The 26037-nt window shown below is 46.1% G+C and overlaps 1 protein-coding gene across 1 annotated transcript; it reads left to right on the forward strand.

The window, feature by feature from the left end:
• Positions 1-876: 876 nt before the first annotated feature.
• On the forward strand, positions 877-21109 carry LOC141026234 (uncharacterized). Its single transcript, XM_073502232.1, has 10 exons — positions 877-1036; positions 2312-3021; positions 3104-3693; positions 4529-4754; positions 4839-4902; positions 5221-5311; positions 5406-5540; positions 5800-6007; positions 20732-20797; positions 20948-21109. Exons 1-10 carry the CDS (start codon positions 877-879, stop codon positions 21107-21109), a joined length of 2412 nt encoding a protein of 803 aa, XP_073358333.1.
• The last annotated feature ends 4928 nt before the right edge of the window (positions 21110-26037 follow it).

The following is a 26037-nucleotide window of genomic DNA, read 5'->3' on the forward strand; positions in this document are numbered from 1 at the left end:
CAAAATTCACTGGTTTAGGCCGAATTTGGCGGCGGCGGACCCAAACCGAACCCAACACGCTGGGGGTCGACTGGGGCCGCCGGGGGAAAGGAAAATGGTGCCAAAACTTCCCACGCCCGACCCTTGTGGACCCGCAAAGTCAGCGACTAGGCTTCGTCGTCCTCATCGCCTCGCCTCTGCTCCCGCGCGAATCAATGTCAAGGCTGCCGCCGGTCAGCCTTTCATTGAACACGGGCGGCGCGTCCACACTGCTGCCGCCCCCTCGCCGCTATAAAAGTCTGTCTTCATCGCCACTCGTCGCACACTCGCCACCTCCATCTCTCTCTCTCGCCTGCCTCCAGCGCCGACCATCCCTCTCTCTTCTTCGCCGTCCTCAAGCACTCGCCATGGCAGAGTGGTTCCCAGGCGACGGAGCGGCGGCCAACGGCTTCAGCCACCGCTGGCTGCATGACTGGGAGGCGCACCTGCTGCAGGGGCCAACTACCTGGTGCGTGTGCCCGGCACATGGCGGCTGAGCGCCGGCGGCATCCCCGTGCCTCCAATGCCCTTCGGCACGGAACGCGCCGCAGAGATCACGACGATCCGGGCGAACATGCTGGAGCAAGCGCGCCAGCAGCCATGGTACGTGGTAGACAACGACGCGCTCTGGACCGCCTACTTCGAGCGGTGCCGCGCCGAGCAGCTGGCGTCCACCTACGGCGCCCCAGCGCCGGGGGAGGGGGGTAGAACGCGGAGGGTCGCCGACAATGGTAGGGCGCGCCGGGGCGGACTCTGTCCGCCGTGCTCGCGCCTATCGAGGGCGTCAATGAGCCGCCGCTAGTGTACCTGGCGCCCACCTTCTCTCGCTTCCGCGGAAGCTCCTGGACGCCGAGGCGCATGGACACGCCGTCCTCGTCGTCCTCGGGCGCCCGCTCCTCCGGGTCGGCGCCGCTCCTCCCGATCAAACCCGAGCCGCAGGAGACGTCGCTCCGTCGGTGCACCCGCGGCGGCAACCTCGTCATTAAGGAGGGCGCCCGCGTCCCTTCTCCCCCTCCCGGCAATAAATAGCACGGCTTGGTAGCGCATGATCCTACTCATGCACAAATCCTACTACTACTACTACAACAACAACAACTACTACTACTAGTGCTAACCCTAGCTCGGGACGTATGGGCACGTTGTTGTTGTTGCTGTATGGGCACAAGTCCAAATCACCTGTCATATACTCCCAGGAATATCTTCAACATTACTATCTCCGTCTTGGTTTATTATTCTCCGTTGTATTCCGTGCCAAATTTTGATCATAGATTTAAATAACAAAATATTCATGCATGTCACAAAAAATTATATCATTGAAAACTATGCTCAAATACGAATCCAACGGTATACTTTTTGTTGACATGCATCAACATTTTATTAGTGGTAGATTTTTCGACAAACTTTGACACAAATTATAAAGACAACCAATAAACCAGTACGGAGGTAGCACATTACATTACATTCAAGAAAAGAAAAAAAATAGACTCCTAGTAGTAATTAAAGGAGTACTACAAGGCCATGGGCATTGGCGGCTTGACGAGTCCAAATGACAAGTATGCTTCGACCCCTATGCGCGATGCACCCTGTTGAACGTATGCACCCGGCCCACTGCGCACCGGCGCGAAATGTGCCATTGCGTCGAGCGCTCCGCTGCGCACCGGCGCATGGACCGGGCGTAGCGTAGCTCTATTGCACGACCCCTGTGCCCCTGATTTGCCGCTGCCCCTGATAAGCCCTCCCTCCCCTTCGTTTCGCGTTCACAGGAAGCTGCATCCGCGTGCCGCCGTACCCGCCCTGCCCCTCCGGCGTCGCCGAACCCACTCGTCCGGCTTCGGCGGCGCCATGGGGCCCAAGTCCAAGTCCAAGGCCCGGTTGTCTCGGCAGAAATCGCTGGCCAGACCGAGGTAGCTTTTCCCCCTAATTAACCTTTCCTTTTTGGATGCAATGCGGCGCCATTAGTGACCGATCGATCCAGGCCAAGCTCACCATGTATCCTCTATGTTCCTTCCTAGTGACCCAATGCAGGAGCTTAAGTGCACTCAGCACTACGATCGTGAGCATATGTTTGAGTTGAATCAAAAGCGGCTGCGGACCAAATATTGCGATCTTTGTTTGATGTGTGTGCTTATGGATGCGGTCAGGGATGTGTCTGCCCGCTATGGTGGTAAGGAGAAGACGGAGAGGAAGAAGAACATGTCAGTAAGACGCGCTGCTGCCAAGGAGCCTGCAAAACCAAACATCAGTGCTTCCTGGGTTTGCTTGGAGTGCGGTAGCTTTTTTTGTGGTGGTGCAGGATTCGAGCCAGAGGGCCATGTTAGAGCACATCACAAGGAGAAACCTGAGCATCGGTGGTTTGCCAACTCCGATAATACGGATGTACTCTACTGTTGTGAGTGTAACCAGGAGGTTCCTCTCAAGGTTTTTAAGTATCGTCCATCACAAAACAAAGGCACAGCGAAATCAGCAGAAGCTTCAACTGAGTTAGGGCCAAACACCAAGACACTTGATCCGAAGGATGATGATGGTTTGGACAAGAAGGAGGTGGTGACACCGCAGCAGATAGAACCGGTGGAGGTGGAGGGCAAGGGATCCAGCAGTTCGTCATCTCCTCACTCGGAGGATGATGATGGTTTGGACAAGAAGGAAGTGGTGACACCGCAGATGAAACTGGTGGAGGCGGAGGACAAGGGATCCAGCAATCCATCATCCCCTCACTCGGAGGACATAACCAAGGAGCCTGTTTCCATATGCCAGTCAGAGGAGATAGCCAAGGAGGACGTCGCCAAATGTAATGTCATCAGGGGGCTGCCGAATGCCGGCAACACCTGTTTTTTCAATGCCATGCTGCAGTGCTTATTGGCCCTTGACCCACCGCGCAGCATAATGATGGGAAGAAACGTTTGCACAGGGCCAATTGCTGCACTTTTCAAGGAGCTCTTTGTCGACACAAGTGCTTCAAGCAATGCAAAAGACTTCCTTGACCAAAGAAAACTGTTTACATATGTTTGCTCAAGGTGGCCCCAATTCAATACCGGCAGAATGAAGGATGCCGAAGAACTCATCCAACATTTTCTTCATGGTTTAGATGAAGAGGAAGATGAAGCACGAAGATGAAGCACGTCAACCTTCAATGGATGCTTCAAAGAAGGTCACAATTGTTAATTCTATCTTTGCGGGCGAGGAGTCTAGTGCTATATCCAGCACAGAATATGTACACGGTTCCGATAAACGTGAAAGGACCCTTCTATTCCGACTGCCAATTCCACATAGGAAGCACCATGCTGTAGCTTCCAGAAGCAACAATAAAGCTGATGCTGAGGTGCATGGTGGTGATGATCCTGTATCAATTGAGCATTGCTTCTCTTTGTACACTGAGAAAGAGTTGATACCTGATTGGTTCTGTCGGTCTTGCACTGATACAGCTAATACAAACACATCTGAAACAAAAACTGTCGTGGAGTCAGGTGGTGACGATAACCAAAATAACCAGAAACAGGAAACAACAAAAGTTTCCAGAGCTGCAAGGAAAAGACTGCTTATAACCAGAGCTCCAGATGTAATGGTGGTTAGTTTGATGAGGCAACAAAGTGCTCCTAATATTGTTGGGTATGTTAAATTGGAAGGACATGTGCGCTTCAAGGAGATTCTTGATATGCAGCCATACATGGACAAAAGGTACTGTTTTCTAATGCCTTTTGAATTCTATGTTATAGAAGTGGTTTGGTCTCCCATTGATTTGCCGCGCCCACTCATTCATCCATCAACCCCTTCAGTTTTGATCCCCTTTCAGATGCAAGATTAACACATGCATATGATTGCATCAGTAATTAAGGCACTACCCATTTTTAATAGTCTTGTTCGGATGGATAAGAAATCATTTTACCTGAATCTGAAAAATTGTTTGACCGACTATTGTAGGAAAAAACATTCCTTGACTGACTGAATATAGATCCATGCATCAACCACAGTCATAGCGCAGTGTTAGGAACTACTCCAGCTATTTGCAAGCATGAATCATTAACTAATTAATAAATATAACTCAAAGTTAAAACTATAATCAATAAAAACCAATCGTTTGTCCAAATTAAAAAATAGAAACTGGTATAATTGAAGTTAGCTTAGTTTAATTAGGTCCATACGCATGAAAAAGCGGGAGCAGATAGATTAGCTAGGATCCATGACATGAAAATGAACTATAATTTTTGACTTAGTATTCTTTTGTCCCTCGTCGGCGACAAACAAAGGCATGCATACTTTCTCTTCCTAGTTTTGAAAATGAACCATTAATTAACTAACTCTATACATTCCCAGCTCCCTCCCTAACCAAAGAAGATGTTCAACCACTACCTAGCTACTAATCATCCTTATGTAGTTCCAGACAATTATTTAGGCTGAACTGGGTGTGGATATTTTCGAATTTGGCATCCCAGTATTTGTGATGTATGAGTGGGCGATAGTTCTATACAGCTCTACGACTGCTTTGGTCATCACTATTTCCTGTAATTTTCAGATTTGACGAGAATGACAATAACACCTACCGTCTAGTTGGTGTTGCTCAACACATTGGAGATCGGAAAGGAGGTCATTATATTGTGTATGTAAGGGCTAGCAAGATGAATGGTCAGGAACATCTAAGCAATGACAAGTCTTGGTTTTATGCAAGCGATAAGATAATCAGAGAAGCAAGTTTGCAGGAAGTTCTTGGTTGCGAGGCCTACATTCTTTTATATGAGAGGGTGGGAGACTAAGACTTTATTAGTTATTCTGTGCTTGTTGCCATGTGTGTTTTGTTTCAATAAACATCAATGTTCTGTTTGCAGTGTTCAACTCATGAAGCCCAATCTTCTTCTGCCAATGTCACGAGTGAGGAACCTAGACTTGGCGGTATGAACCTTCTGCCAATGATGCCCAATCTTGTCGGGGATTTGATTCCTCCACCCATAGATGAATTGGTCCAATGGGATGAGCAGAGGAACCACAACGGGGATAAAAGGAGAGAGCAGCAAGCGGACAAGAAAAATGCCACACTGCTACCTATGTTTTGGGAGTTTCTTGATTAGTATGTTTATCTCGCCTTTCTATGTTTTTCCCTCATGTTACTCAACGGGTTCTAATCAAGATAATATTATTTTGATAGCTTCACTCTATCTGGAGAAAAGGCGCCATATTACCGTTTTCAATTGTGGGGCATGCTTATGAGAGGTTGTGGATCAAGGGAGATGTACATCCTCTACTCGCATCTCTTGAGTCAATCAAAGGACCTTGCAATGGGAGTCTGCAATGGTGACGAAAGGTATAATTTTGACAAAATTATCTTGTATGCAATTAAATAAAGCAATAGTTGTGTGCAAGATTTTAATACCGTTGTACTGAACATTGTAAAACAGGCTGAGGGTGAAGTTAACAGAAATTGCCAGGAATTATATGCTGAAACTTGTAACGAGTTTGAACATGGTGGTGACAGAATCCACAAGGAATTTAATGCAGCAACTTGACCTAAGATTTCTTGAAATGCCCAACAAGTAATGGCCTCAACCCCTTCTCTTTTGTTTTACTATTTATTCAAGGGGTGCATGGAAGCTTGTTATCCATGTGCCTGAAGCATGAGTTGGTCACGAAATATTATGGGTTTCACCTCTAGCCTACCCCAACTTTTTTGAGACTAAAGGCTTTGTTTTTTTTTGCAGGGTCTAAAGGCTTTGTTGTTGTTGTTGTTGTTGTATACAAATCAGTTTTTTTATCCTAGTGTTTAATTAGATACCGTTGTATATATGTTTTCAGGTATGAAGAGTTGAAGGAGTCTCTTGGCGCTGATTTGCTTAGAAATATGGATGTCTATGGTCATGTTGGGGAGCAAATTATGATACCTTTGCGTGATAAATGCGCCTTGATCCAGGGACTTACTGAATATGTGATTAGCAAGCACAGAGCTGGGTACTCATGGGAAGGCAATTTTGGCATAGAAGATATGGATGTCTATGACGGCAAGGTAGTCATCACAAAGAGTCCCAAATTATTTGAGATACTACCTCGAATATCGCCTGAGATGGACACGGCGATGGAGAAAGATTTTGATAGCATTGCAACAAAAGTGCTGAAGAAATTCATCTATCGTCAAATTTAAGTGCCTTACCTAACACCTTTTCATATATTCTTGAGTGGAATGGGACAATATGCTAAATGGTGGTCAGACCCAGTCATGACGAAGGATCTGCGGGAACTAATACTGCACTATCCTTTTTTCAAGCCTTCAAGGGCTAGGTTGAACTTGCTGGTAGGCATCTTTGATGCATGGAGATCGTTCGATGAAAAAGATATGAGTCCCTTATTTAAGAAAATCTTGAAGAAGACACATGGATTGGCATGGTTAGAGGACATGGAGTCGGTTCTTAATCAGATCATCCTTGATGTCTTTCGTTACAGAGACAAGGATGCTAACTATTATGAAGCAGAATTGCATTTCTTGATTGAGTTGTTAAGGCATCTTGCAGTAGATGGTACTGCGAAGTCCTTCGATTATCAGTGTGAGGATTGTTGGGGAACGTAGTAATTTCAAAAATTTCCTACGCACACGCAAGATCATGGTGATGCATAGCAACGAGAGGGGAGAGTGTGTCCACGTACCCTCGTAGACCGAAAGCAGAAGCGTTAGCACAACGCGGTTGATGTAGTCGTACGTCTTCACGATCCGACCGATCAAGTACCGAACGCACGGTACCTCCGAGTTCAGCACACGTTCAACTCGATGACGTCCCTCGAACTCCGATCCAGCCGAGCTTTGAGGGAGAGTTCTGTCAGCACGACGGCGTGGTGACGATGATGATGTTCTACCGACGCAGGGCTTCGCCTAAGCACCGCTACGATATGACCGAGGTGGATTATGGTGGAGGGGGGCACCGCACACGGCTATGAGATCCAAGGGATCAATTCTTGTGTCTCTAGGGGGTGCCTCCCTCCCCGTATATAAAGGAGTGGAGGAGGGGGAGGGGTTCGGCCACCCTTGGCGCGCCCCATGAGGAATCCTACTCCCACCGGGAGTAGGACTCCCCCCTTCCATGTTGGAGTAGGAGAGGAGAGGGAAGGAGAGAGAGGGGGAAAGGAAAGGGGGGACGCCGCCCCCCCTCCTTGTCCAATTCGGACTTGGGGGGGGGGGGGGCGCGCATCCATCTATGGACTGGTGCAAGCATCTCGGAGTTGGAATATACGCTTTGATAAGTTGATCAAAGGATATAGTTTTATACAGACTTGCGGTGAAGCCTGTATTTACAAGAAAGTGAGTGGGAGCACTACAGCATTTCTGATAAGTATATGTGAATGACATATTGTTGATCGGAAATAATGTAGCATTATTCTACAAAGCATAAAGGAGTGTTTGAAAGGAGTTTTTTCAAAGAAAGACCTCGGTGAAGCTGCTTACATATTGAGCATCAAGATCTATAGAGACACATCAAGACGCTTGATAAGTTTTTCAATGAGTACATACCTTGACAAGATTTTGAAGTAGTTCAAAATGGAACAGTCAAAGAAAGAGTTCTTGCCTGTGTTACAAGGTGTGAAATTGAGTAAGACTCAAAGCCCGACCACGGCAGAAGATAGAAAGAGAATGAAAGTCATTCCCTATGCCTTGGCCATAGGTTCTATAAAGTATGCCATGCTGTGTACCAGATCTATTGTATACCCTACACTGATTTTGGCAAGGGAGTACAATAGTGATCTAGGAGTAGATCACTGGACATCGGTCAAAATTATCCTTAGTGGAATAAGGATATGTTTCTCGATTATGGAGGTGACAAAAAGAGTTCGTCGTAAAGGGTTACGTCGATGCAAATTTTGACACTGATCCAGATGACTCTAAGTCTCAATCTGGATACATATTGAAAGTGGGAGCAATTAGCTAGAGTAGCTCCGTGCAGAGCATTGTAGACATAGAAATTTGCAAAATACTTACGGATCTGAATGTGACAGACCCGTTGACTAAAATTATCTCACAAGCAAAACATGATCACACCTTAGTACTCTTTGGGTGTTAATCACATAGCGATGTGAACTAGATTATTGACTCTAGTAAACCCTTTGGGTGTTGGTCACATGACGATGTGAACTATGGGTGTTAATCACATGGTGATGTGAACTATTGATGTTAAATCACATGGCGATGTGATCTAGATTATTGACTCTAGTGCAAGTGGGAGACTGAAGGAAATATGCCCTAGAGGCAATAATAAAGTTATTATTTATTTCCTTATATCATGATAAATGTTTATTATTCATGCTAGAATTGTATTAACCGGAAACATAATACTTGCGTGAATACATAGACAAACAGAGTGTCACTAGTATGCCTCTACTTGACTAGCTCGTTGATCAAAGATGGTTATGTTTCCTAGCCATAGACATGAGTTGTCATTTGATTAACGGGATGACATCATTAGGAGAATGATGTGATTGACTTGACCCATTCCGTTAGCTTAGCACTCGATCGTTTAGTATGTTGCTATTGCTTTCTTCATGACTTATACATGTTCCTATGACTATGAGATTATGCAACTCCCGTTTACCGGAGGAACACTTTGTGTGCTACCAAACGTCACAACGTAACTGGGTGATTATAAAGGTGCTCTACAGGTGTCTCCGAAGGTACTTGTTGGGTTGGCGTATTTCGAGATTAGGATTTGTCACTCCGATTGTCGGAGAGGTATCTCTGGGCCCTCTCGGTAATGCACATCACTATAAGCCTTGCAAGCATTGTAACTAATGAGTTAGTTGCGGGATGATGTATTACGGAACGAGTAAAGGGACTTGCCGGTAACGAGATTGAACTAGGTATTGAGATACCGACGATCGAATCTCGGGCAAGTAACATACCGATGACAAAGGGAACAACATATGTTGTTATGCGGTCTGACCGATAAAGATCTTCGTAGAATATGTGGGAGCCAATATGAGCATCCAGGTTCGCTATTGGTTATTGACCGGAGACGTGTCTCGGTCATGTCTACATAGTTCTCGAACCCGTAGGGTCCGCACGCTTAAAGTTCGATGACGGTTATATTATGAGTTTATGTGTTTTGATGTACCGAAGGTAGTTCGGAGTCCCGGATGAGATCGGGGACATGACGAGGAGTCTCGAAATGGCCGAGACGTAAAGATCGATATATTGGACGACTATATTCGCACTTCGGAAAGGTTCCCAGTGATTCGGGTATTTATCGGAGTACCGGAGAGTTACGGGAATTCGCCGGGGAGAAGTATTGGGCCTTATTGGGCCATACGGGAATAGAGGAGAGAGGCCAAAAGGAAGGAGGCGCGCACCCCCCCGCCCCTCTGGTCCGAATTGGACAAGGGGTGCAGCCCCCTTTTCCTTCTCCCTCTCCCCCTCTTTCCTTCTCTCCTACTCCAACAAGGAAAGGAGGAGTCCTACTCCCGGTGGGAGTAGGACCCCCCCCCCCCCTTGGCGCGCCCTCCTCCTTGGCCGGCTGCATCCCCCTTGCTTCTTTATATACGAGGGCAGGGGGCACCCCAGAGAGACAACAATTGATCGTTTGATCTTTTAGCCGTGTGCGGTGCCCCCCCTCCACCATAATCCACCTTGATAATACTGTAGCGGTGCTTAGGCGAAGCCCTGCATCGGTAGAACATCATCATCGTCACCACGCCGTCGTGCTGACGAAACTCTCCCTCAACACTCGGCTGGATCGAAGTTCGAGGGACGTCATCGGGCTGAACGTGTGCTGAACTCGGAGGTGCCGTGCGTTCGGTACTTGATCGGTCGGATCGTGAAGAGGTACGACTACATCAACCGCGTTGTGCTAACGCTTCCGCTTTCGGTCTACGAGGGTACGTGGACAACACTCTCCCCTCTCGTTGCTATGCATCACCATGATCTTGCATGTACGTAGGAAATTTTTTGAAATTACTACGTTCCCCAACAGTGGCATCCGAGCCTGGTTTTATGCGTTGATGTTATATGCACGAGTAGAACACAAGTGAGTTGGGGCGATATAAGTCATACTGCTTACCAGCATGTCATACTTTGGTTCGGCGGTATTGTTGGATGAAGCGGCCCGGACCGACATTACGCGTACGCTTACGCGAGACTGGTTCTTCCGACGTGCTTTGCACAGAGGTGGCTGGCGGGTGTCAGTTTCTCCAACTTTAGTTGAACCGAGTGTGGCTACGCCCGGTCCTTGCGAAGGTTAAAACAGCACCAACTTGACAAACTATCGTTGTGGTTTTGATGCGTAGGTGAGAACGGTTCTTGCTAAGCCCGTAGCAGCCACGTAAAACTTGCAACAACAAAGTAGAGGACGTCTAACTTGTTTTTGCAGGGCATGTTGTGATGTGATATGGTCAAGACATGATGCTCAATTTTATTGTATGAGATGATCATGTTTTGTAACCGAGTTATCGGCAACTGGCAGGAGCCATATGGTTGTCGCTTTATTGTATGCAATGCAATCGCCCTGTAATGCTTTACTTTATCACTAAGCGGTAGCGATAGTCGTAGAAGCATAAGATTGGTGAGACGACAACGATGCTACGATGGAGATCAAGGTGTCGCGCCGGTGACGATGGTGATCATGACGGTGCTTCGGAGATGGAGATCACAAGCACAAGATGATGATGGCCATATCATATCACTTATATTGATTGCATGTGATGTTTATCTTTTATGCATCTTATCTTGCTTTGATTGACGGTAGCATTATAAGATGATCCCTCACTAAATTATCAAAGTATAAGTGTTCTCCCTGAGTATGCACCGTTGCGAAAGTTCTTCGTGCTGAGACACCACGTGATGATCGGGTGTGATAGGCTCTACGTTCAAATACAACGGGTGCAAAACAGTTGCACACGCGGAATACTCAGGTTAAGCTTGACGAGCCTAGCATATAATATATTTGCCCTCGGAACACAGAGACCGAAAGGTCGAGCGTGAATCATATAGTGGATATGATCAACATAGTGATGTTCACCGTTGAAACTACTCCATCTCACGTGATGATCGGACATGGTTTAGTTGATATGGATCACGTGATCACTTAGAGGATTAGAGGGATGTCTATCTAAGTGGGAGTTCTTAAATAATGCGCACTGCTTGAGCTATTCTCCTCCATATTTTAGCTATAGAACTTGTTGGAGACTTCATATCTCTCAACTCGGGTATTTGCTTGAAATATTAACTTCAACTCCTCGAACATCTCATATGGTCCATGACGTTCAAAACGTCTTTGAAGTCCCGATTCTAAGCCGTTAAGCATGGTGCACTAAACTATCAAGTAGTCATCATATTGAGCTAGCCAAACGTTCATAACGTCCGCATCTGCTCCTGCAATAGGTCTGTCACCTAGCGGTGCATCAAGGACATAATTCTTCTGTGCAGCAATGAGGATAATCCTCAGATCACGGATCCAATCCGCATATTTGCTACTAACATCTTTCAACATAATTTTTCTCTAGGAACATATCAAAAATAAACACAGGGAAGCAACAACGTGAGCTATTGATCTACAACATAATTTGCAAAATACTATCAGGACTAAGTTCATGATAAATTTAAGTTCAATTGCTCAGATTGTCTGTGTACTACAATCGCTTGAATCAAGTGGGAGTTAATCTTCCAGATAAAATAGTGATTGACAGAATTCTCTAGTCACCATCACCAAGTTAGTAGAACTTCGTGATGACGAAAGTAATTCCCAAGCACTTCGCGATGCTGAAATCGACGAAGGTAGAAATCAAGAAAGAGCATCATGTGTTGATGGTTAACAAGACCACTAGTTTCAAGAAAAGGGCAAAGGGATAGAAGGGGAACTTCAAGAAGAATGACAAGCAAGTTGCTGCTCAAGTGAAGAAGCCCAAGTCTGGACCTAAGCCTGAGACTAAGTGCTTCTACTGCAAGAGACTGGTCACTGGAAGCGGAACTGCCCCAAGTATTTGGTGGATAAGAAGGATGGCAAAAGTGAACAAAGGTATATTTGATATACAGATTATTGATGTGTATTTTACTACTGTTCGTAGCAACCCCTCGGTATTTGATACTGGTTCAGTTGCTAAAGAGTAGTAACTCGAAACGGGAGTTTTATAATGAACAGAAACTAGTTAAGGATGAAGTGACGATGTGTATTGGAAGTGGTTCCAAGATTGATATGATCATCACCGCACACTCCCTATACTTTCGGGATTAGTGTTGAACCTAAATAAGTGTTATTTTGTGTTTGTATTGAGCATGAATATGATTTGATCATGTTTATTGCAATACAGTTATTCATTTAAGTTAGAGAATAATTGTTGTTCTGTTTACATGAATAAAACCTTATATGGTTACACACCCAATGAAAATGGTTCGTTGGATCTCGATCATAGTGATACACATATTCATAATATTGAAGCCAAAAGATGCAAAGTTAATAATGATAGTGCAACTTATTTGTGGCACTGTCGTTTAGGTCATATTGGTGTAAAGCGCATGAAGAAACTCCATGCCGTTGGGCTTTTGGAATCACTTGATGCTTGCGAACCATGCCTTATGGGCAAGATGACTAAGACTCCGTTCTCCGGAACAATGGAGCGAGCAACTGACTTATTCGAAAATAATACATACTGATGTATGCGATCCGATGAGTGTTGAGGCTCGCGGCGGGTATCGTTATTTTCTGACCTTCACAGATGATTTGAGCAGATATGGGTATATCTACTTGATGAAACATAAGTCTGAAACATTTGAAAAGTTCAAAGAATTTCAGAGTGAAGTGGAAAATCATCGTGACAAGAAAATAAGGTTTCTACGATCTGATCGCGGAGACAAATATTTGAGTTACGAGTTTGGTCTTCAATTAAAATAATGTGGAATAGTTTCACAAATTCGTGCCACCTGGAACACCACAGCTTAATGGTGTGTCCGAACGTCATAACCGTACATAAGCATCGCAGCCCCAAACTTTAAGAAACGACAACTTTGGTTTCTTGCCAAACCACAGTTCATAAGGCGTTGTCTCAACGGATTTTGATGGTGCCCTATTTAACGTGAATGCGGCCGTCTCTAAAGCATAACCCCAAAATGATAGCGGCAAATCAGTAAGAGACATCATAGATCGCACCATATCTAGTAAAGTACGATTACGACATTCGGACACACCATTACGTTGTGGTGTTCCGGGTGGCGTGAGTTGCGAAACTATTCCGCATTGTTTCAAATGTAGACCAAACTCGTAACTCAAATATTCTCCTACACGATCAGATCGTAGAACTTTATTTTCTTGTTACGATGATTTTCAACTTCACTCTGAGATTCTTTGAACTTTTCAAATGTTTCAGACTTATGTTTCATTAACTAGATATACCCATATCTGCTTAAATCATCTGTGAAGGTGAGAAAATAAAGATACCCGCCGCGAGCCTCAACATTCATTGGACCACATACATCAGTATGTATGATCTCCAATAAATCAGTTGCTCGCTCCATAGTTCCGGAGAATGGCGTTTTAGTCATCTTGCCCATGAGGCATGGTTCGCAAGTACCAAGTGATTCATAATCAAGTGATTCCAAAAGTCCATCAGTATGGAGTTTCTTCATGCGCTTTACACCAATATGACCCAAACGACAGTGCCACAAATAAGTTGCACTATCATTATCAACTCTACATCTTTTGGCTTCAACATTATGAATATGTGTATCACTACTATCGAGATTCATCAAAAATAGACCACTCTTCAAGGGTGCATGACCATAAAGGATATTACTCATATAAATAGAACAACCATTATTCTCTGATTTAAATGAATAACCGTCTCGCATCAAACAAGATCCAGATATAATGTTCATGCTCAACGCTGGTACCAAATAACAATTATTTAGGTCTAATACTAATCCCGAAGGTAGATGTAGAGGTAGCGTGCCGACGGCGATCACATCGACTTTGGAACCGTTTCCCACGCGCATCATCACCTCGTCCTTAGCCAGTGTCCGCTTAATCCGTAGTCCCTGTTTCGAGTTGCAAATATTAGCAACAGAACCAGTATCAAATACCCAGGTGTTGCTGCGAGCTCTGGTAAGGTACACATCAATAACATGTATATCACATATACCTTTGTTCACCTTGCCATCCTTCTTATCCGCCAAATACTTGGGGCAGTTCCGCTTCCAGTGACCAGTCTGCTTGCAGTAGAAGCACTCATTCTCAGGCTTAGGTCCAGACTTGGGTTTCTTCTCCTGAGCAGCAACTTGTTTGCTGTTCTTCTTGAAGTTCCCCTTCTTCTTCCCTTTGCCCTTTTTCTTGAAACTGGTGGTCTTATTGACCATCAACACTTGATGCTCTTTCTTGATTTCTACCTCCGCAGCCTTTAGCATTGCGAAGAGCTCGGGAATCGTCTTATCCATCCCTTGCATGTTATAGTTCATCACGAAGCTCTTGTAGCTTGGTGGCAGTGATTGAAGAATTCTGTCAATGACGCTATCATCCGGAAGTTTAACTCCCAGTTGAATCAAGTGATTGTTATACCCAGACATTCTGAGTATATGCTCACTGACAGAACTATTCTCCTCCATCTTCAAGCTGTAGAACTTATTGGAGACTTCATATCTCTCAATCCGGGCATTTGCTTGAAATATTAACTTCAACTCCTGGAACATCTCATATGCTCCATGACGTTCAAAATGTCGTTGAAGTCCCGGTTCTAAGCCGTAAAGCATGGCACACTGAACTATCGAGTAGTCATCAGCTTTGCTCTGCCAGACGTTCATAACATCTGGTGTTGCTCCTGTAGCAGGTTTGGCACCTAGCGGTGCTTCCAGGACGTAATTCTTCTGTGCAGCAGTGAGGATAATCCTCAAGTTACGGACCCAGTCCGTGTAATTGCTACCATCATCTTTCAACTTTGCTTTCTCAAGGAACGCATTAAAAATTCAACGGAACAACAGCACCAGCCATCTATCTACAACAAACATAGACATGCAAAATACTATCAGGTACTAAGTTCATGATAAATTTAAGTTCAATTAATCATATTACTTAAGAACTCCCACTTAGATAGACATCCCTCTAATCATCTAAGTGATTACGTGATCCAAATCAACTAAACCATAACCGATCATCACGTGAAATGGAGTAGTTTTCAATGGTGAACATCACTATGTTGATCATATCTACTATATGATTCACGCTCGACCTTTCGGTCTCAGTGTTCCGAGGCCATATCTGCATATGCTAGGCTCGTCAAGTTTAACCTGAGTATTCTGCGTGTGCAAAACTGGCTTGCACCCGTTGTAGATGGACGTAGACCTTATCACACCCGATCATCACGTGGTGTCTGGGCACGACGAACTTTGGCAACGGTGCATACTTAGGGAGAACACTTTTATCTTGAAATTTAGTGAGAGATCATCTTATAATGCTACCGTCAATCAAAGCAAGATAAGATGCATAAAAGATAAACATCACATGCAATCAATATAAGTGATATGATATGGCCATCAACATCTTGTGCTTGTGATCTCCATCTCCGAAGCACCATCATGATCACCATCGTCACCGGCGCGACACCTTGATCTCCATCGTAGCATCGTTGTTGTCTCGCCAACTATTGCTTCTACGACTATCGCTACCCCTTAGTGATAAAGTAAAACAATTACAGGGTGATTGCATTGCATACAATAAAGCGACAACCATATGGCTCCTGCCAGTTGCCGATAACTCGGTTACAAAACATGATCATCTCATACAATAAAATATAGCATCATGCCTTGACCATATCACATCACAACATGCCCTGCAAAAACAAGTTAGACGTCCTCTACTTTGTTGTTGCAAGTTTTACGTGGCTGCTACGGGCTGAGCAAGAACCGTTCTTACCTACGCATCAAAACCACAACGATAGTTCGTCAAGTTAGTGTTGTTTTAACCTTCTCAAGGACCGGGCATAGCCACACTCGGTTCAACTAAAGTTGGAGAAACTGACACCCGCCAGCCACCTGTGTGCAAAGCATGTCGGTAGAACCAGTCTCGCATAAGCGTACGCGTAATGTCGGTCCGGGCCGCTTCATCCAACAATACCGCCAAACCAAAGTATGACATGTTGGTAAGAAGTATGACTTGTATCGCCCACAACTCACTTGTGTTCTACTCGTGCATATAACATCAACGCATAAAACCTGGCTCGGATGCCACTGTTGGGGAACGTAGTAATTTCAAAATTTTCCTACGCACACGCAAGATCATGGTGATGCATAGAAACGAGAGGGGAGAGTGTGTCCACGTACCCTCGTAGACCGCTACCGACGCAGGGCTTCACCTAAGCACCGCTACGATATGACCGAGGTGGATTATGGTGGACGGGGGCACCGCACACGGCTAAGAGATCCAAGGGATCAATTGTTGTGTCTCTAGGGGGTGCCTCCCTCCCCGTATATAAAGGAGTGGAGGAGGGGAAGTGGGCCGGCCACCCTTGGCGCGCCCCATTAGGAATCCTACTCCCACCGGGAGTAGGACTCCCCCCTTCCATGTTGGAGTAGGAGAGGAGAGGGAAGGAGAGAGAGGGGGAAAGGAAAGGGGGGGCGCCGCCCCCCCTCCTTGTCCAATTCGGACTTGGGGGGAGGGGCGCGCGGCTGCCCCTTGGCCGCCTCTCCTCTTCCACCACTTGGGCCCATGAGGCCCAATAACCTCCGGGGGGTTCCGGTAACCCCCGGTACTCCGGTATATATCCGATAACCCCCGGAACCATTCCGGTGTCCGAATATAGTCGTCCAATATATCAATCTTCATGTCTCGACCATTTCGAGACTCCTCGTCATGTCCGTGATCACATCCGGGACTCCGAACTACCTTCGGTACATCAAAACACATAAACTCATAATATAACCGTCATCGAACTTTAAGCGTGCGGACCCTATGGGTTCGAGAACTATGTAGACATGACCGAGACACGTCTCCGGTCAATAACCAATAGCGGAACCTGGATGCTCATATTGGCTCCCACATATTCTATGAAGATCTTTATCGGTCAAACCGCATAACAACATACGTTGTTCCCTTTGTCATCGGTATGTTACTTGCTCGAGATTCGATCGTCGGTATCTCAATACCTAGTTCAATCTCGTTACCGGCAAGTCTCTTTACTCGTTCCGTAATACATCATCCCGCAACTAACTCATTAGTTGCAATGCTTGCAAGGCTTAAGTAATGTGCATTACCGAGTGGGCCCAGAGATACCTCTCCGACAATCGGAGTGACAAATCCTAATCTCGAAATACGCCAACCCAACAAGTACCTTCGGAGACACCTGTAGAGCACTTTTATAATCACCCAGTTACGTTGTGACGTTTGGTAGCACACAAAGTGTTCCTCCGGTAAACGGGAGTTGCATAATCTCATAGTCATAGGAACATGTATAAGTCATGAAGAAAGCAATAGCAACATACTAAACGATCAAGTGCTAAGCTAACGGAATGGTCAAGTCAATCACATCATTCTCCTAATGATGTGATCCCGTTAATCAAAAGACAACTCCTTGTCTATGGCTAGGAAACATAACCATCTTTGATTAACGAGCTAGTCAAGTAGAGGCATACTAGTGATACTCTGTTTTCACACATGTATCATGTTTCCGGTTAATACAGTTCTAGAATGAATAATAAACATTTATCATGATATAAGGAAATAAATAATAACTTTATTATTGCCTCTAGGGCATATTTCCTTCAAGGATGGCTCCCGCAAACAAATGGTGCAAACTCTTGATGAACTTGAGGTTGGCGGTGCTTACTACCTTGAGAAATTTGTGGTGGCTGCTTTGACTGCTTTGTTAGAGCAATCAGCGATGAAAGATATGTATGTCTTTGTACTGCCCACAACTGCATTTTATTTGTCTTTTCTGTTTAGTTATATTAACTGCTAAGTATTATTTGATCTGCAGGTTGGAGTCTGTTTGGGAGTGCTACAAGAACTGCAATTTCCCATCTCAAAATTAAATTAGCAATCATTCATGGAGGAGAAAGATGTGGCTGAGCCAGGTACACCTTATCATGTCCATGCAATTCATTGAGATGTGAGTTTAGTTGCTCGTGAATGAAAGAGCTTTTCAGTTTTGTTGCATAATCAAGAACAAAGGAAAATATTGTTCTCAAGTCTAGTATGTGTAAATCGTACAGCTTTCTTGTTCCACCAAATGATAGCAAAACAATTTTTATTTCTCTTCAAGAAGTAGGCACATCACCATATTATTCAAATGGTGTCTTATCAGAGTTATAACAATTTTGTGATCTTAAAATCATCTCTTCTTTGTTCCCTTATCTTATGCAAAATGTATTTGCTCCTTTTAATTCAAAGGTTTTCACTGAAGCTTGTTGATATTTTAGTCAGCCATGGTATTAATTGTCTGCGATATGGTTTACGGATCGTTATATCATTCTTCGCAGTTAGGTGATGGACATGTCTCCACTTCTATTTCGTGAGCAATTCAATGGTGCTACATATCCCTTTCAAATGGCCGCTACATGGAAGAGAGCTGTCAGTGGCTCGCCGACTGCACGAAAACGACGAACCACTCCTGATTACAATGGCCTCTACATGGATTAGATAGCGAAGCTAGATATGAACATGGATTCTGTTTTGCTCTGTTTGGGTCATCAGGGTAGTCATTGTAATGTTGCTCTTTCATTCGTACGAGTAGGTGACTGCTGTTGTATCTGCGAACCTGATGTACACTGACTTTGCAATGAAGCCATGGAGTTGCAGACTTATTATTTATCAAAAAGGTTAATTACTGGATTCTGATTTGCAAGTTTATGTTAGTACTGAATTTTGATTTGTAGAGTCAAGTGGCCTTAGCCCTCAGGCACTGCCGGCTACCTTCCCCTTGCAGCCGCGGCAATATCCCATGTTGAGGTCTTGAAGATAAATAACATGACAGAACTTTGATGTACATTTTGGTTTGTCTTCCATAGTGGGGCCATGCACAGTTTTTTCTAAAATGTTCATTACTACTAAATATTGATTTGCAAGGTTGTGATGGTGCTAAATTTTGATTTGCGAGGTTATGGTATTACTGATTTTTTATTTGCAAAGTTAAAATTATTTCCAGGTACTTGATACACGCTGCAACCAAAGCATAGCAAGTTTGCATGATTAAATAGACATGACAGGTTAGTAGATTGAAAGTGCAGTGCACTCAACAACATGAAATAGAATGAAAATATGGTAGCACTAGATTCTCTAAACGTTCTCCAGAGCTAACATCATCTGATCACACTTGTAATCGCTAGTGGGTACAAACTCTCACTGATCAACAAAATAAGCAAGAACGACGCATGTCTTCGGACTGAACAAATATCATCATCACACAACAATAATTTTTGTGAATTACACACGCACACACACAGAGAACAACAACAGGGCTCGGTTTGGTGAAGAAGAACAGCAGGGGAGGAAGAGAGAAGGAGCAAAAGCATGCATACACACTAACATTGGGATGCATTTCATATATGCATGTGCGTGCAAGACCCATGAACGGGAGACATGCAAGCTGCATCGTGCACTCAGAGAAGGCAAAAAATCGACTGACGAAGGAACAGAGTCAGTCGACCTCGTCTCACAAAGCACCTTAAATCAACGACCACAAATTTGACTGACCAGAAATAAAAAAAACTCAGTCGCCTGACATGTAGCTAACGCGATTATTTGTAGATACCGTTTCTAATTCATCTTCAAGCTTTCTGGCAACGCCAGTCTCTTTTCTTTCATATCCACAGAGGTCTGAATCGCGAGAGCAAAAAGTCCATAGTACCATGCATCTAGAATCTTAAAATTTGACAAGATCCCTCCCAGAGTCCCAGAGGTCTAAATCACAAGAAGTCTGAAACTCAGAACCTCATCTGCTCACGGCAATTTCAGTAGTGGGCAAGGCCCCTGCTGAGCAGCCTTGGCCAAAATCTGCAAAGGAACAATTCTTTTGCAAGACCATAAATATCGCATGCACACCAGTACCTAGGATTGATGATGAGGTGTTGAACATGTCCAGGAGTTAATTCAACAGCGATTCATCAATATATACACTTGTGCTGCCCCCCTTGAGTTAATACTAACAATCTGGCCATGTTGATGAGCAAGCACCTTCACTTGGATCCACCAGACATCAAATCCCTGTGCAGTGTTCATGGGCATCTCGGCTCGGATCACTGCACGCGTACACCTTGTCTTGTCTGTACCGTGCACTGCTCGCCCCATGTGTGCACCCTGAATCCCTGACCCGGCCCTGCATCTTCTTCTATACCTCATGTTATTCAGATGATGAAACAAACAGGTGAAATCCACGCAGTAAAAAACAACACCATTCATTTCCCCTTCGTCTTCTTCTTAAAGGAAGAAACATGAACACTCAAAGACCTTAAAAACTCCTGCATGCAGCAGCAATAGCAACAGCACGTTCTGTTCTGAACCACGCTCCATCAATGTTGACGATGTGCTGCACTGTCTACAACTCTGCGCGGTGGAAGTCGATCTCGCTCCCACTGTACATGCTGCGGACTTTGTTTCATTTTTCTTTTGAGGGGGGGGGGGGGGGCTTTGTTTCACGAAAGAAGAAGAATACGTATTTTTTTAGTACTTATATAATAGAGAAGAAAAGAAAAGGATTTGTTTTCGTAAAGGCGCCACCCGGCCTCTCCGGTCTTCACGTGTTCTACGGTCTGCTTCATAATCGCGTTTTCATTTGTATGTAGTATAAAAAAAAGGCGAGCGACGCGTGCAAGCAGCGGGCTCAACGCATGCATGCGGAGTCAATCAAGGTACGACGCCTTTTGATCAACGCATGCAATGCGGAGTCAATCAAGGTACGACGCCTTCCTGCTTCGGCCTGCACGAGCAAAACAAATCCGCATCGATCGACCTCCTCGGTTGCCATGGTGATGGATGACCACCAACTCCGGCTACTCCAGATCCCTCCGCCTATCCACCCCGAGGATCCGGATTCTCCTCTCCCGGAGACCATCCTCATCGACTCGTTCGGCTACCTCAGCGACCGCACCAACGCCACCACCGCCAGTGGCCGCAGGAGCAGGACCAAGAAGAAGGGCAAGCGCATCCTGGTCACCTTCTAGCCGGCTGCCCCGCCGCGCGTCTCCTGCTTCACCGTCCATTGCCTAGATCTGAAGCCCGATGCATTCGCTGACATGCCCAAGATCTCCTATACGGAGGATGGCCTCGTCCTGCTCAGCATCACCATCTGCCCCGTGCGCCAGCACATGTACACTGAGAACATCCGCTACTTCGTCTACCAGGCCGGCACCAAGAAGACGCCGCCGTCGGTCAAGCTCGTCCACTCTCCCCCCTACTTCAGGATCCACGACCAAGAGGTTGCCTTACTGCACTGCCACGACCAAGAGATGTTCTTCATCGCCGTGCTCCGCAGGGCCTTCATTGATCGGGAGTACACCGATGGGCACTTTAATCTCCACCTCAACAACTCCAAGACAAAGGCATGGAGCATCAAGTTGATGCATCTTGATTCGCCCAAGGATTTTGAGTTCCACTCTCCGAACAAGGGGATCACCATTGGAGGGGAGCTTGGTTCAGTGGGTTGGGTCGACCTCAGGTGGGGCATTCTCATCTGTGACCTTCTCCTCGTTGACAGCAACCAAAGTCTTCGCTACATCCCACTACCTTCGCCACTGTCGCCCGATCCACTCAGGGCTTATCCGTTGTATGTTCGGACCATCGTTGTTCTCCAAGGTTACATCAAGTATTTTGAGATGCACAATAACGTCAGACCGGGCTCAGACACCGGAAGCTCCCCGATATCTGAAGGTTGGATTGCTGCAACAAAAAAGATAAAACTTTCAAGCATTGGTTCTACTTCTGGTACCAGCAACTGTGAGGAGGACTGCATGTTAGTAGTAATCTTGACATGCATAAACTGTTAGCTGCATGCAGGAGCGTGGATCACGGAATTAGTTGGCTTGGTGAGTCCAAGTTTGTTACCTAGTTGGGCTCGGTATTAGAGGATAAGCACTACGATGGAGTAGTGGCCGGGTCGTGCGTCTGTGCATGGTTCGTGGCTGGTGTGGCTGGCCTTTGAGTGCGTGCGTGGTGGCCGTGAGTGCCGCAGGAAGCAGTTGCTCGGCGCCGTGGGTATAAAAAGCCATGTAATCACTTCGTCCTGGGTGTAGCTCCCAGCCGTGATGTAGCCTGTGTGCTGAATATAAAGGAGGCGTTTGGGCGCCGGGGCGTTCGTCGCCGGGGCGTTGCTCGCCGGGAAAAAAATGTGCTCCTTCTTCCACCTTCGTCCGGCGTGAGAGAGAAAGCGGCAACAACAAATGTTAGACTATGGATAAAAATTGAAATTCACTCTATAGTTCAAGATTATAAGATTTATATTTTTAGATTCACCATTAGAATCATGCTCGTCATTATACTGTACAAATTTATAGGAATTGATGGCCAAAGATAAAAATGTTTGACTTGGGACAAATCTAGAATTTGAAACACAGAAGAGTTGGCTCCTCTGCAGTTAAGTGGTTACTGTATGGGTACTGTAGCATGTACGATCGGCCGTCCATTGCAATCCAACTGCTCTCCTTTCTTCCCCTTAATTATACTTCCATTCTTCAAAAAAAAAGGCTCACCGAAAAAAAATATAGACTGCCGTCCAAGGCCATGCTCGCGTGCCGCTGCCTCTCCCGCTGGTCAAGGACAGAGGCTCGCGGCCAGATCCGGGGAGAAGGACGGCGAGTGTAGAAGTGCATGCTCTAGCCAATGCAACCAAAAGACCGATCTGATCGAAGAGACTAGGCAGCACATTATATGTCAACACTCCCTCTCATGTGTGGCTCTCTCAGGCCTAAACGTGGACCGAAAGTGGGCTGCAATATAATTGCGCCAGCCGTGTCTTGAACTCAAGACCTCTTGGCTCTGATACCATGTAGAAGTGCATGCTCTAGCCAATGCAACCAAAAGACCGATCTGATGGAAGAGACTAGGCAGCACATTATACGTCAACAGCGAGCTCCTCTAGCAGGAGGGCGATGGCATACTCCAAGAGCATGACGACGACGACAAGATGGAGGCTCCATCGGGCGGCCTCAACAAAGAGGAGGGTGGCCGCTGGATGAGGGGAAGAGCACTCCGGACTGCCGGAGTCGCCGCAGTCTCCTCTGACGACACAACCGGTGCCCCCATGATCTTTTGGTTGCAGGAGGACGGAGTCAGCACGACAGGTGGACCTCCCTGCCCGCCTGCCCGGCCAAAGTCCACAAGTTGCAGCTCATGGATCCAAACCAAGAAACGTCCTGCCAGCTATTACTTAGAACTTCTTTCTCCTTTCTTCATTCTCCTATCACAGAAGCTACAATATATGGTTGTTTGATGATCTGTTAATTCTTCTTGGCAATATGGTTCGTCAATAGCCAGTTGTGGTACATGCATGTGGGTTGAGTTTAATTTCAGTCATGGTCGTCTTAGTGGTCACTTGTTTTGTCGGTCTTTGTCCATGGAGTATAATTTCTATTCGAAAAGTTTCAGAATTAGGAGGAACTTGGCAGCCATGCCATTGGTGACTTTCGGATAAGTGGTTGTTCCATGCATTGTGCTTATCTTGTCAAGAACAAAAGAAGTAGTACTTGCTATGGATCATGTTAGAATCTCTGATTCCGTAAATGAATGGTCATGTATATATCAGGAAAAACGAGGAAGACAGACATGAGGAGTTTGGCGCCAATTCTACAGGCGTGGAGGTGTGTTTGTTTCTTTTTTATTTTTCTTTTTTGAGGGAGAGGGATGTTTGTTTCAGGGAGAGAAAGGAGAGCCATTGAATTGCAACGATGGCAGATTCTGCCTTCTACAGCATGAAATTTGAATCGATCACTGCATGCACGTATAGGTACAAGGGAGACTAGACGAAATTCAAGAATTGAATTCAAACTGTTTCATGAGTCAACGGGTGTTGTCTTTTGCCAAACCGAAGGTACGCTACGCGCTCTTTATTTTCGTGCATGCAATATTACACACGTCGCCTTATAGCAGTTGAAATCCAATGCAGTTTTGTTGGGAGCCGGTACATGCACGATACATCAGATGCTACGGTCACGTTGCTGGTGATGGTGCTATGACCCAGCCTAGCTAGCCCTACCCAAGGCTAGTCCTGTATTCTCGGCGAGTAGCCTGTAAGGCAACCCCAACGCCTAGTCATGTGTACATACATTCTCGACGAGTTCCGGGGGAACTTGCAGCTGTCACGCTACCTCGACGAGTAGCCCGGCGTTTGCCCTCGCGTGCAGCTGCAGCGACACCCGGCGGTTGCCCTCTGCTTGCCCGGCCATCTGCCCGTTGTTGCTCGGTCGCCACGCCCAGGCGACTCGGGGGCGACCCGCAAAACCGAGGGCCGCGTTCCTCTATCCCAACCACCACTCACGCCGCCGCCAGAGGATGCCGGCGCGCGAAGCCTGCCCGGCTGACGGCGGCGGCGGGGCTCCTCGGCGCAGCGCCCGGTGCTCCTTGGGCGGGATCTCCTGGCCTGCATCTCCTACGACATCTTGCACACCAGTTGTTTTGTTCCACATTGTCATTCGCCTGTGATCTTCCCGGCTTCAGCCAAGGTGTCCCTCTGTAGATCTGATGGAAGGCAGCCACATACGATCCTTCCCATCGCTGATCTTGCTGGGGCATCAGCCGTCCTCGGTGAGGGGATGGGTGGCCATGTTGTCTCGGCCTTGGACTGGATCTTGATCCAGCCAGCCACGGGGACTAGGGTCCGGCTTCGTTTGGCATCTGCTCGGCCTGCACATGGTTGCCCGCGCTGCTGGTGGCGCCTTGAGGCGTGCGAGCGTCTGCCTGGTGAGGGATCAACGTCATTGTTAATCCGTACAGTGACCTCTCCCGGCATGCGGTGACGGCTTTGTGGCGGATTTTGGTGGCCATTGAAAGATCTTGTGAGGATTTCTTTCTGCAGATCCGGTGGCTTCCTTCAGTGGTGAGATGCAATCTACGAACGACGGCTTGACGCAGAGGCAGAGGATATGGTGGTGCAGCAGCGGCAGCCAAATGCATGTACTTACTGAGATTGTGGAAAAATGGCGGCGACAACACAACATTGATGAGCACCGGGGTGAAAACCTAGGTCTGGCCCGAGTTGGTTAACCTGGCAATGGCGATATTTTTTGTTTGCTACCTTGTTGGAGGCATTGCTCGGATATGCTCGGAATGGTTTTTCAGGGTGAAAACCTAGAATCTGGCCTTTGGTGGTTGGATCCAGTGACGACATCGTTTGAGCGATGCTCCCTTCTTGAAGGCGTTGCTGTTGAGGAACCTTATTGTCTATTGTCTTTGTGGTGTCATGAGATGGTTGGTGCGGATACGGTCATAGTTGTAGTTTGTCAACCGCAGGTTTGATCGCTTTGGATTTTTTTTCTTTTTTTCTCGCTTAGGCATAGCTAGCTTTGGTCATATATGACTTTGCTATTTGCCGGCGTTTTGTGTGTGTGCATGTGTTCGTAGTGGCTGTGTGCATTCTAGCTATATGCGGAGGCCGGGTGTGTGCTCATTGTGTTTTTATCCACTTGATGCTTTTCATTTTGAGTCAATAATATCCACTTTTGTCGAAGAACCTCTGTGGAAAGTACTATCAATCGAGTACTAGCAGGAAGCAAAAGATTTCCGATCGCTTCAGGCCTGCAACCAAAGACCACCTCTTCATCTTATCTATACCTACTAATAAAGCAAGGTGCGTTTCTCCAATTTTTTCATCCGTTCACCAACCTAAAGTTTTTTTTCTATCCGAGGTGGTACTAAATTTTTGTGCATCGGTCTGCTAGAAAAGATAAAATAATTTTCGTACATGGGCCGCATGCGTTGTGGCCCGGCGAAACCAGCCCAAATATTTATGTGCCCAGACAGCTGCGAAAGCATATTTGCCGCACGAAGCGTCAAATAGTTGGAGCTTCGCACAGGACGCCGAAGACTGGGCCGGCCCATTTTCTTTTTCTATGTGTTCTGTTTCTGTTTTTGCCTATTCCTTTCTCTTTTTCTTTCATGA

Source organism: Aegilops tauschii, chromosome 6 (assembly GCF_002575655.3).
Source record: "Aegilops tauschii subsp. strangulata cultivar AL8/78 chromosome 6, Aet v6.0, whole genome shotgun sequence".
Lineage (NCBI taxonomy): Eukaryota > Viridiplantae > Streptophyta > Magnoliopsida > Poales > Poaceae > Aegilops > Aegilops tauschii.

Bases quoted from the DNA above. Each gene is read 5' to 3' on its own strand.
- LOC141026234 (XM_073502232.1), top strand. From the start codon at position 877: ATGGACACGCCGTCCTCGTCGTCCTCGGGCGCCCGCTCCTCCGGGTCG. The intron at 4,755-4,838 runs GTGGGAGACTAA...TTCTGTTTGCAG, and splicing joins ACATTCTTTTATATGAGAGG to TGTTCAACTCATGAAGCCCA. The intron at 20,798-20,947 runs GTACGACGCCTT...CGGCTACTCCAG, and splicing joins TGCATGCGGAGTCAATCAAG to ATCCCTCCGCCTATCCACCC.